This window comes from Pezoporus flaviventris, unplaced genomic scaffold, assembly GCF_033815535.1.
Source record: "Pezoporus flaviventris isolate CSIRO_AGI_PZ_B2104156 unplaced genomic scaffold, CSIRO_AGI_Pfla_v1 ptg000015l, whole genome shotgun sequence".
In the NCBI taxonomy this organism is placed as follows: Eukaryota; Metazoa; Chordata; class Aves; order Psittaciformes; family Psittacidae; genus Pezoporus; species Pezoporus flaviventris.
Window position 1 is genome coordinate 43858788 of NW_026892563.1, and position 13047 is coordinate 43871834.

The window sequence follows — 13047 nt, forward strand, 5'->3', positions numbered from 1 at the left end:
CACTGCAGGTTGTGCACCACACTGCCTTCCCCGCCAATTCATCCGTTCTTCCTCACCATGAGTCCTGCCGTGTGCTCAGGCAGGGCTGAGCACAGGACTCGACCAAAATCAGAACGTAGCTCATCATTTAATGTACAGACCCACTTACACAATCCCTCCCCGATTTACAGGTAAGGTGCTGGGACACAGAGATGTACCACAGCAAAGAGCACGTTGGCACGGCCTGAGACTGAACTCATTCTCCCACCTTCAAGTATGTTTTCCAGCTGATTCTCTTGCCTTGCAAGGGCTAAAATCTGTGGCTTTCAAACTGCACAAAGCTTGGCAAAGCTTTGTGTCCTTATCTAAGTGAATTGTGAAAGGAAATAAACCAAAGAATTGGGCAGCAAGCAGTACAAGAGCTTCCACCAGAGCCTATTTCCGTACACAACACATCATTAGGTTGTGGTTTATGATCTCTCTTTTCAAGTATTTCACAAGTTTTGCAAACAGGTGCGTGGTAAGGGTGAAACACAACCAGGGCAGGGGTTTCCTGTCAAACAGGTGCTGAGATCAGTGGCAAATTCCAGGAGCTGCTCAAGTCGCTCCCGAGACAAGTGCCCTCATGGACGGCACCAACACCCCACCATCGTTTTGGGAGTGACATTAACCCTCACCTCAAGACAGCACCGTGCGGTGCATTCAGATACCACTCCCTTACCCTGACGGAAACGTAACCACTGCCTGAGCAATAGGACCTGACAGCTTCTGGCCAGGAAGCTCCATCAAAACCAAGACCACCGGTTATTATTATGGGTGAACGTATTCGGGCAACTAGAAGATCACTGCGTGGATGCTGGGCCATTTGCTCTTGCAAGAAGCTACACAAAAAATACCATCAGCACGGTGGCAGCAAGTGGTCAAAACCTGAGCTTTTCCAATTGTTTCAGCAAAAAGGACCACCTGCAGCCTCCACCCCAGCACCCCTTTTCTTGGGGGACTGATCCTGCACTGCTACAGAAGCAAGATGCTGCCTATCTAGCATCAGATCTGCAGGGCTTAGCCGTACAGACACACAAATCAAGCTTGAAAACTTGCTGTTGTTGACACAATCAGTGCCATCTGTTTTGCTGGCTGACACTACTGTCTCCAGAACCCTTCAGCTGTCACTCTCTATTTTGCCCATCCACAGAAACTCGTCTCCCACTTCTTTTTTAAACCTCCCCTTTTATAACAACGCTTTCAGGCATCTTCCAGAACAAAGCCTGCGCCCTGGCTTTGAGTTTGTATCTACAATTTCAGTCTTAACTGAGCCACGGCTTTCAGTCTAAAACACACACTCAACTGCTGGGGTTTTGCTTGTTTGTTATAGAATAAAAAGGAACACAACAGAGAAGACAACTAAAATACTGCATCTGATCTGACTAGCGGCGTGCTTCCTACCGGGGAAAACCAAGTGGTTTGAGTGAATTTGCCTTTTAAATAACAGAAGTGCTATTTCTAGGCTGCTTTCCCTGTTTCAGTCCAACTGAGAATTTAAACTAGAGCTGGAATTGTAGTTTTCTGACAGCTACTCACTCATGTTCCATCAGAAGACCGAAAGGAAGGTTTAAAACCCCACGTTTTAAAATCATTTCCATTAGTTTCATTGAACTTTTAGGCTACTGGAGAATAAATATATAAGGCAAAAGAGCTCTTGAATTCCTGGATATGTGATTTGTTACCACCTACCAATCGCAACATCCAGCAGCATCCCTTTGAAGGGTCTGTGTTTGCACCACCCGATCTTCTGTTACCAACGCTAAACTCATCTTTATACTAAAACTCATCTATGCAACACGTTCTACGGGCAACTTAAAATGTGATCACCCCGAAAGCTGAGTGATCACTGAGGAGTACACAGGCACGAGGAAAGCACGGGCAGAAAAGTCCACAAAAGCTCAAGCTTAAGCGGGATGTGTGCTATCATGCCGCAGCGTGGAGAGGTGGGAGCACCATTCTCATCAGGCACAGGCTCGATGAGTGCAGCTACAAACCAGCATTCAGGCTCATGACAGGGTAGGCAGAGGCTGAAGACAAAAAGCTGAGAGTAAGACAATGCAAGCTGTAAGAGGTGAAGTAAATGGGAACCGTGAAAGAGCTAAAAATGTGCACCTTTGTCTAAGAAAAAGCAAATAAAGCAGAAGACTTCCAGATATTTCTGGAGAGCTGACAAAATAAAAAGGGAGATACTAGCTAGAGCATTTCCACAAGTGACAGGATTAAATTATGGGATAGAGGATGAAACATTACTGGCTGAAAGCCCTGGAAAAACTTCCTGACCTTGAGGTATTATTGGCCATGGCTCATCCCCTGCGGAGAAGGCAACCGCTCGCCTGGAGAGGCCACCCGAGGGCCTGCTGGAGAGGGCCAGTGCTCCCTGGTTTGAGGGGGACAGCTTCATCTTGTAGGCCCTTTCCCTTCTGTACTTAAAGTCTTATTATAGTGCCATTCTATTTAGCAAATGCATGCTTTTACATATGTCTATTTGCTGCATATTTGAGAGCAATTATATGACTGTATAGGAGAAATGATTAATTCCCTGGACTTAATCACAGAGAGAATGTTCTACAGGACTAAAATTGCAGTCAGTCAGCAAACAAAATAAACCAACGTAATTGCTTTAAAATTACATGCTTGACAGATGTCATATATCATATATTCTATATAATAATAAAGGCATTTTCTGAAACCATAGCCTTCTTGCCTTCTGTTCCTTTGCTGAGAAAGGATTTATTTCTTTTCCCATTCAAAATACAGAACTTACAACGGGAGGCAGTGGAACAGTTCAATCAATGCTGTTCTTTTGAACAACAGATAACCCAAGTCCAAGCACTCTGTGGCTGTTTCATTAATCAAAAATATCTTTATATTAGGCCAGGTCTTTTTACTTGAGCATACTGTATTTTGCTGGTCAAACACACCTTGGGAAATCAGAGTTTTCCAGAAGGATGATGTCAAGACAACTATATTTTTCTCCCACATTTATCAAGTCAATTGACTCAGACAGTACTTCATAAAATAACCTCCATCAATATGTTAATCATATAAAGGCATATTGAGGACCGAGCGAAGAGAGCAAACATCGAGCTAAGACAACTCAATTACCTTTGCCTTTTCACCAATAACATTTCTCTCCAGCTCGGCTATTTTTCTGTTTAGGTGATCCAATATTTCCTTCTCTTTCAGCAGCTCTGTTGTTTCAGATTTCTGTTCCCCATCCAAAAGGGCACATTCCATATCCAACTAGGAACACAAAACATTTTTCAGAAGCAGTCCAGATTATGAAGACATCTCAAGACACATTATTTGCTGGGGAAAGGGGGGTGAGCAGCTGATTATTCACAACGAAGAAACCTTTACGAAAGGGGGAGGGGATGGAAGGAGGAAATAAGTTTTGCTGCCGCAAAAAAGAGATCAACAAATCTAAGACAAAGTCAAGCTGCAACATAAAATACTGCAAAATAAAGTCCAAACCAGCTTTAGTTTGAAGAGACTTTTTCTTTCCTATCTCTTCTCTGTGCTTCCTCCTGTTATGATACTGTACCGACTCTCTGTGCCCAGGCTCCATAGGAAACCCTTCTGGAACAGCTGTTTCTTTCCTGTCGCTGATAACTGGAGCAAGCACAACCCAAATGCCTGGCCAGCTTAGTCTGCAACTGTGACATTCCAGACGTCAAGTGGGTGCCAACATACCCTTGCCACTGTAAAGCCAAAGAGGTTTGAAAGGAAGTTGTCTCACTTTCTTTCTCTTTAAACAGTCACAGGAGATACCACCATAAACCTCCCAAGTGACACAAGGTATTCAGATCAACTGAGTGACCATTAAACAAGCAAGACTGTTCTAATTCCACTTGGGAGTATAATGGTTATGGCTGGGAACGCCTAATCTGAACATCACATCCACCTCCCAGCTGGGGAAAGATAACCTTCGTAAGTCGGAGACTGCCAGGTCCATCATTCTGTGCCTAATCCTGGTGTAAAAGCACAGAATACGAAGGCTTCACACATCTGTGAATTCCCTACGTATTTGCTGAACCCACCAGACTTCTGCTATGCAGACATACCTAACAAGCACGACTTATAAACCCAAAACATATTTCATACCTCTCTCGAAGATTCATCCATCTGGTCGTTTAAATCTTTGATCTTCTGCTCCAGTTCTTCCAAGTTATTTAGTATGACTATGCGCTCCTCCTCCAGTCGACCAAGCTCCTGCCCTCTTTGCTCATCACTTGTGCATTCTGGTATCTGCAGTTGCATGTTACAAGAAGGTCATTAGAAAGAGAGCTAAACACAGCCTTGCCTTTCCTTTCCCCTTTCATACTGTGTTCATTGAAAGCAAGCATAGTACTGCTGGTTTTGAACTCATTACAAATTTCAGATCTACTACACTGCTATTTCTATATTTAGAATGTGTACATGAGATACAAGCATGACAGTTTACATCCACGCACCACTGGAAGTAAATTCTATACGTAACAGTAAATACCATTCATTCTACAGGAATTATTAAAACCTAACCTTTGAGAATACTTTACATGCTGTGCTATTTAGGTTGCAAAAACCCAGTTGTTCCCTTATAAGAATAACAGAGAAAGATGCTTTTTATGTGAATTTCAGCTGTCCATATAATAAAAGCCAGGAGGCAGGACAGGACATTTTTGTACCCAGCCATTAAGATGGGCAGCTTCTGTAAAATAAGGACAAAAGTTGGTTCTGTCTCCCCAGTTAGCACTGAGGAAGTAGTACCTTAATGTTGCTCTTTCCATTGCCTTACTAGATTTACTTACATTTACTTCCTAGCTGCCTGTGCCAAGAATTCAACAACATTATGAAGGAAACACCTGTGATCTTACACCAGCAAAGGCTAGATCAAAGAGTATTGAGTTTCAAACATATTCTTCATGTTCCTCTGACCCCAGGGGCTTGCGATCCAATTACCCTCATAAAGCTGCTCGCTCATTGTCCCCAGTCAGAATGAGAGGTGGGCTGTGAGCAGGGCAGTGTTAAGCACTGGACCACACAGCCTTCATCAAAGGAGGCTCAGCTCAACTACTGAATGGCTATTCTGAGAGCAGGCATTTTATCCTGAGCAAATCCCATCTCGATATGTTAAAACAATGAGCTGTGTTTCATGGCCACAGTTGCTTGTTATTGCTTTTCTGAGGGCTTAGCAGAGCACACTTTACAGTGAATGAATGAATGGTATTCCTCGATTAGCATTAGTAATCCTAGCAGGAAAGCTTCTTTTTGTCCGGTATCCTGTTCGGATAATGCTGACATAACATCTTTGATTTCAACTTCCTAATAAGGATTTAAAATGGGATCTTTTGACTTGCACAAGGAAAGCGACGAACGGGAAAGAAATGCAAGACCACAGTAACTTGTGCCTTACTACCTTTCAACACAGAAAGACCAAGTGAAACCATAATAGCATGTTTCTGTTCAGCATAAATTCACATTGAAAGACTCAGCAGATTTTCAGACAGATTCTCCTTTATAAGACATATTATTTGTCTATCACACCTCTCCCTTCTATACCTACAGACTTCTATAGACAATAAAGGCATAAGCAAGTTAGCAGAGGTTCAACACCATTTATATTAGGCATATAACCATGCTGAAACGCACACAGTGTGCAAATAACAACAAAAAGGAGACAAAGTATTTTGAAGGCTTGAATTTGTTAAAACAGAAACCTGGTTTTCTGGCTTTGCTTGGCCTTATTATGCTCCTGATTCTAACTCTTGAATACAGACGTTTAACACCCTGCCTGTCACCAGGATTTGCTGCACTGCTGGTCTGACACACCAGAGCCTGGGCACTGACCCAGCCCAGAGGATGCTGCTGCTGCACTAGCTGAAGGAAACCGTTCGGAATGCTGCCACCTCATTCTTTAAAGGACAATCTCCCTTCAGTAATAGAATAGCAGCATGAAGTACACAGGAAAGGAGCTGCAGCTCATTAAACACAGGAGCTGGGTGAGGGAAGCAGGAGGCTGGCTGCCACTGTGCACCCCAGGAGAGACAACAGGTGACTACAAGGGGCTCAGATCCAGCCCTGGGACAGTAAATCTGGTTCACAGAACATTCCTTCACTTCCTGTGCAACTGTTCTGGTTTGCCATGAGGAAACATCCTCCTCTTACAGGAGACAGGAGCCTCAGGCTAGGAGAAGACAGCAGAGCTTCCCTTCCCTCCTACATCCCAGCACGATGCCAAACAGGGTTCCTGAAACCCTCCTTTATTTAGGTAGCTATGACTGTTCAAGCAAATCCTTCTCCCTCAGAACATCTCAAAACTCTTCCTGAACTGTACATACCTCCGAAATAAAACCCCAACCCTTCCAGTGCCAACAGCTTCCATAGAAAATGGACTAATCATTGCCAGACTGCTGAATTGTATGAGTTCCTAGGTCTTCTCACACCTAAGACCTCGGAAAGCTGACTCCTGGAGGAGGATAGGACAAGGGGTAACAGCTTAAAACTTAAACAGGGGAAGTTTAGATTGGATATAAGGAGGAAATTCTTTCCTGTTAGGGTGGTGAGGCACTGGAATGGGTTGCCCAGGGAGGTTGTGAATGCTCCATCCCTGGTGGTGTTCAAGACCAGGTTGGACAAGGCCTTGGGTGATATGGTTTAGCGTGAGGTGTCCCTGCCCATGGCAGGGGGGCTGGAACTGGATGATCTTAAGGTCCTTTCCAACCCTAACTGTTCTATGGTTCTATGATTTCCAGCAGTCAGACCTGGATTGTACCCTTTCCTCCTACAGAGCGTTACCTTTGGTGTGATGCTCAGGTAAGAGGATTCGGTGGCATCCTTCAGGAAGCCAGGAGCAGCGAAAGGTGGTGACTTCGCACCGTCACTGAAGTGCTCCTCAGCTCTCAACCCTCTAGAGGAGAGGAGGGCGGCAGTGCCGCGACTGTGGCTGCTCAGCTCCGAGAAGTCCGAATCACTTGCAGACGACTTCAGCTGGCTCCTGAACCTCGTTTCCAGGCTCATCTGGGAGTCTTCGAACACCGAATCCTCATCGGAGAGCTGAAGTTTTTCGAGCTCTTTGTTAATCTTCTGGACATCAGCAACCGTTGTGGCCGCAGCCGGGTCGCTGTCAGATTTGGAGTATTCCGCACACAGGTTGAGGATCGTCTCCAGCCGCTGTCGTTCCTAGTTTGAGGAAGAAAGATAATGGCCCTAAGCATCACCTGTGAGCCAAAGTAAAGAGGAAGTGAGAAGAAGCTTGCTGGGGGTTTGGGGTTTGTTTGCTTGGTATGGGAGTTTATTAGAGTGAAAGATTAAAGCCCTCCAGTTCCATCTAGACCTGTAGCGCTTAGAGATAACACATAAATAAATCGCAATGCAAGATGACGAATCAGAGTTCACATGGAAGAGCTTATAAAATCAAAAGAGGATTTCACAGAAATTAATTATTACTTAAAGAAGATGCTCTAACACTTATCTTGCCAATATAGAAAATTTTAATATTGTTTATAATATTGTATATAATACTGTTGCTGTAACTGTACCCCATTCATACGTACAGATGTCCACTGAGGTCACTGTATAAGTCACTAATGGGTCCACTTTACACTTACGTTATACTCCTACCAAGCTGCAAAACATCACAGAGATTTTCCATGACTTCACTCATCCCTGACTTTCCTGTTTTGCTAACTCTGATTCCCTTTCCTTGAGACAGAGTTAGTCCCCATTTTGAAACACGCAGTTTTAGGAGCATTAACAGAAAAAATGAAGCATCACGTCTAAAATACAACACATACAAAACCAAAGAAATGGGGGAAATCTTTACTTACCAGTTAACTCAAATTCCCTATGGATTCATACCAACATTTCAAACTTGAGGATCTGAATACCTGTGCCAGTTTGACCTGATGTATTTCAAGATGCTAGAAACATTAATGCCCTAAGGATTTCTAGATCTATATGGTAATTATCATTAAGTACCAGAAAGCTATATTTGGTTTATATTGCTGTATGCATAGCTTGCTGTAACTTCAGTTTCAGATGGTTTTTCTTTTACGTTTTCATTTTTAAGGGGTAATTCTTTTCTTTTGCTAAAAAAGAAGAATAATATTAATAAAAAATGCTTACCATAAGCCTTATTAAAAGTTCCGCTGGAAGAAAAAAAGACCTCTGTGAGAGTTCCATGCTTGGCATTAATACCTGCCCTAATGAGCTCATTTCTGATTTCGAGGAAATCCTACTTGTATTTAGTAGCATTTAAAAGGAAAGCCAGAAAACCAAAACCCTCAGCCTCCTGCCCCGAGAACCACTGCAGACACACTCACTTTCTGAGCTCTACCTGGCATTACATTTGCATTACGGTTTGCAAGCTATCTGCGACAGTCCCAACACTCCCTATGCCCAACAGCAAGCAATAACAAGGATCAAGCAAAGCAGTTTGGTCAATGCATCGCCTGCCCCTTCCCTGCAGCAAGACACTGGAGTTTCATGACAGGTTAATACCAGTTTACAAGCACGTAGTATTTTATACAGCTACCAAGAGATTACCCGGTTGGATGCACTACCCATTCACATCACCCGCAGTTCAGAGCTGCGTTTCCTAGCTGGAGAACCCATCTGAACCCATCCATTTCCAAGCACTACCCAAGCTAGACAGCGTCACAAGACAGGAGTTTTGCCTTCAGGTAGCTTATCCCCAGGTTCCCTCCGAAGCCTCCCGTATCGGCACCGGCAGGGACGAGCCGCTGGAATAACAGAGCCTGGGGCAGCTGCGGAGCAGCAACTGCAAGCTTGTATTTTCCACAAAACGGGTCCAAGCAAATTCTGCAGACATCTTTCAACCCCAAACGATCGATATAATTATAACTCCCCAAAGCCTTGCTGCCTCAAGGCAACCACTGCCTCTTCCCTTACCCCTCCAACGCCGCTATCCTCCCTCTTACTAAGCCTTTTGGCCACGCAACCCAATTCCTAAAGCGCTGTGCAAGTGCTGGCTGGGACCGCCGGTTATTATGCAGCTCTCCCTGTTGTGACGGCATCGGGCCTGGCCCTTCCATACAGTCAGCGTAATGGCTTTATAGATGGGAAACATCTATAAACGCCAGCAGGACATCCTTCCCTGCAACAACAGGTATATCAGGTTACCCCATGCCAAGCCTCCATCCCTTCCATAATAATAGGAAATGGCCCATTTCAAAGTGCAGCTGCTGCTTATCCTAACCCAAGCACTCAGGTAAAGGGGGTCTCGCTGCAAACTGCCCTTTGCTGAGCGGTCAGGAAAAAGGGGAAAGAAAAAGGGATTTTTTTTTCCACAAGTCCCAGATGCTCGGCAAAGCTTAAAAATTGCAGGAAAACCTCTGCCAGTCTCCAAAAAATTCCTGATGAACGTTCAGGCACATTACAGAAATACTGATATCTCTCGCTTCTATTTTGACATGTGCTGAGAGGCGTATGGACAGGAAGCTCTGTGGTTATTTTATACTCTCTATTCTCATCATTTCATCTCGGCCAACTCCTTCCCTCTACAGCACATCTGCATTTAACTGTTTCCAGCATAAAATTCCGAGTCAAGCAGCGAGCTAGGAAAGCACCCCTTGCAATGAAAAGTGCGAAAGAGGAGCACATGGAAAATCCAAGTCTCTGATTCCACAAGGAATACGACACAAGTTATTTGTGATGCTGAATACAGCGGAAGGGAAAAATAAAGGTATGTCACAAGAGGGAAACTGGTTTAAAACTGGCTCTGGTGGGAGGGTGTTGAATCAAGCCTTGTAAAACCTTTCGGTTTATTTCCCCATATAATGCCTTTCCTAACAGCCTAAAATGCCTGTATGTATTTTCTGTGGATTTCTTCCCTACTATGAAGGGGCACCCAGGTCTTGTGCACTTTATGCCCAAGCAGTTTCACCACCTCTGGCTTACACAAAGCCACACACCGCCTATATGTATGGATGGCTGCACATTTAGGTGCTGAAGAAGGGTGGCATAAGGGGATGATAATCCCTGTCTGTTATCGATTAACGACATCAACAGACATCCCTGCCCCACTATAAAGTATTCCAAAACAGCAGGGATAAATACCCCCCCCCTTTAGAACAGCAACCACATCAGTGACTCCTGGATTTGTTTGTCTGCTGCATGCCACGTATATGAACTTTACAAATGCATAAAGGTGATGCTGTATCTAGATATCAAGGCAAGACTTGGTTAATCAGCTATGGCAAGCAGGAAGCTTCTTCAATAAATGCTATTAACAACTGGATAACCCCAGATCTCATTAAAAACACAGGTGCACTCTAATCCTGTGTGACCAACACTAAAGAGAATTATGGCTACTCCATGCAGGCAGGGCTCCCTTTGCCTGCAGAAGAGCTGTTGCTCTTTTCAGCTACCCAGGAACAGTATTTATCCACTGTTCCTCTTTTAAAACAACCAAGCTTCATAGCAAAAGCTTGGAGCAGCAGCTAGGCACAAAGGATGGTGGGGAAAGAGGTGGAGAGACCGGGGTAGAGAGCAGCAGAAACTTCCCAAACTTACTTTATTACAAACACATTCAGTATCCCAGGGACAAGAGGCAGGAAAAAGGTTTCTCTTTCCTTCCTGCATTTCTAAGGAGCGGGTCATTTCACATGTGTCAGATAGTGAGAAGCTGATTTCAAAGGTAGGCTTTAGTTGGGTGTGAGAACAGCTCAACAACTGTCCCTCCTCTTCCCTCCAGTTTGCAGCCCTTTCTCACCCCAGCTGCATTTACTTTCCCATTTTCAGTCCTTGTTTTGCTATGGACTTTTGGCTCTGAGGTTACCACTCAGCACAGAACCCAGGAGAAGCGCCCTTATTCCACGTCCATCTCTGATGGAGGACGCACAGGAGCATGAAGTCTTTCATGACAAAGGCACCTGCATGGAGAAGAGCTCCAGAGGGACCACCTCAGCTCAAAGCAGAGGATGGGATGCAGGGCTCAGGTTAGCACAGCTCATCTTTACCTTCCCGTTACAGGCACAGAGGAAAAGGACCAGTAAAAGCAGAAGAGATCAGTCTCTAGGGAGGAACTGGGCAGACAGCTCTCTGCAGAATTAGCTCCTGTATCTGCAGGCATGTATTAGGCTCCTGAGGAAATGCCACTGGCTTCCAAAATAACAGTATTATTCAGACCAGTGCCCTTTTGCCCCGTAGTACCTCTGCAGAAGCTCCTTTTCAAATCACACCAAGGGCAAGAGCCTAAAGACTCCAGTGCAGTACTATAAGTCCTGCAAATGAGAACAGGTCTCCTGACATTTATTTCTTCCTGGCCCATATTCCACAAAAATTAGGTATATTTAATAATCCAAAGTGTGGATTACAGACTGAATGTTCCTGAAAACCTACTAAGTTATTAGTGTTATATTAGTTATTAGTATTAGCATTCATTATATTCTGCAGAGGTTTTTTTATCCTATTACATGACACTTGTTAACTTACTAAACTAACCTGATGTTAAGTAGCTGTAATGCTACAGAGACTGCCCAATACTAGTGGTGACAAAAATAACCTTGATCTAACCATTGTCTGCTTGGCTGGGCTTTCTATAGGAGTCAAGTCACTTATACTTTTACATGCAGCTTGGGTGCTTTGTGTTTAAAGGGTCTATAAAAAGATACAGTGCCAATGTAAATGTATAAAACATATATATGATGCTGTTCCGAGCTGTATGGGAGATTTCCACAAGCTCTAATACCCATCACTTTAAAGCAACACCACCTTGCAAATTCAAATACCCTTTCATTTCGTTTTCCCTTCTCATGAGCACGTCTTACTGAGTTGTAAATGCATCAATGCAAACTGGGCACAGAGATACTCGGTATTATTTCCTCCTTGCTGAATAAACCTCATGAAATCCAATGCTCTTTTGACCGTGAAAACATGGACTATGGAATAAGGTCCTTGAATTCTGTTATTGCTCAATGAGGCATTGCTCATGTAAACTGAAATCTCCCCCAGCACAATTCCTGGGCAGAATTTCATTAACAAGCATATGCTTATGGATCTGTACTAACAGCTGGACTATGGAAGGTGTCATGCAGCTACTGCACGTCTAATTGTTAAGTACCTACCACCATCTAGAGGAAATACAGTGTACTGCCTAAAACCCAGCAGTACACAAATCCTGTTCAGTGCTATTCAAATGAGTGGGCATCAAACAAAACAGATGGCCTTAATATCTATCTGACTATGCTGGCTGTGCTGTTCCACCCCCAGCCTCCCCACGGGCTGAAGAGAAAGGCTGCCTTTCAGTTCCAGCTGCTACCACAATCGGGCTTTTATCTCAGATAGGGGGGGAAAAAGGCATGATCTCCTCTTAAACAAAAATTCAATAGCTCACTGAATCCCATTGAATATTCTTGGATCACGGTGATAATTTTCTTCCTTGTTTACAAGGCTTCTGGGCTAGCTTCAGCAAAGCTAACTCTGACTTCTGCTTGTCATAGTACTGTACTTAACATCTGGATAAACATCCCTACACCAAGATGCTACGTCCGGTCAGCTGGGCTGGAAGAGGAAGCAGCAGCAGACTGTGACCCACCAGCCCTATGCAAGGACCAGGGACAACGTGGTGCCCTCCCACCAGTCCCCAGCACTCAGCAGTAATGCTGGAGGGATGGCAGTGACAGGAACCCTTGTTCTAAAGACAGAGAAAACACCAAATTCTACACCAGTACATACATGTCTTCCCTGTTTGGTACAGTGGAGCAAATTAAAACTCAGATGTTTAAATCATTCTTAAAAAAAGGAAAAAAAACAAAAACCCTCAACCCCCCCCCCCCCCAAAAAAAAAGCCCTGCAGTGTGTATCTTCACTGTTTGTACCTTCTTCCCAAAACTTTAACATGCTTGGAAAAACAGCAGACAAATTCTCTCTTTAAAGAACCAGGATTTACTAGTTAGTACTGCCTACTAAGAAAAGAGGGGAAGGGAGAGGTGGTCATTACATCCAAATAAAGATCCAGAACAACTTCTAACACCACTGAACACCAAAACAACTCTGTATCTTCCATCCCTCACAAGAAACCCA

General features: G+C 44.1%; 1 protein-coding gene across 5 annotated transcripts in view; it reads right to left on the bottom strand.

The window, feature by feature from the left end:
* PHLDB2 (pleckstrin homology like domain family B member 2) overlaps window positions 1-13047 on the bottom strand; it is a 116409-nt gene that overhangs the window by 34864 nt on the left and 68498 nt on the right. For all 5 annotated transcript variants that reach the window (XM_061454362.1, XM_061454365.1, XM_061454364.1 and 2 more), the window contains exons 4-6: window positions 6799-7182; window positions 4126-4269; window positions 3127-3264 (exon numbers count right to left, since the gene is read on the bottom strand). In XM_061454362.1, coding sequence (XP_061310346.1) covers window positions 3127-3264; window positions 4126-4269; window positions 6799-7182 — 666 coding nt within the window. The remainder of the gene's footprint in view (window positions 1-3126; window positions 3265-4125; window positions 4270-6798; window positions 7183-13047) is intronic.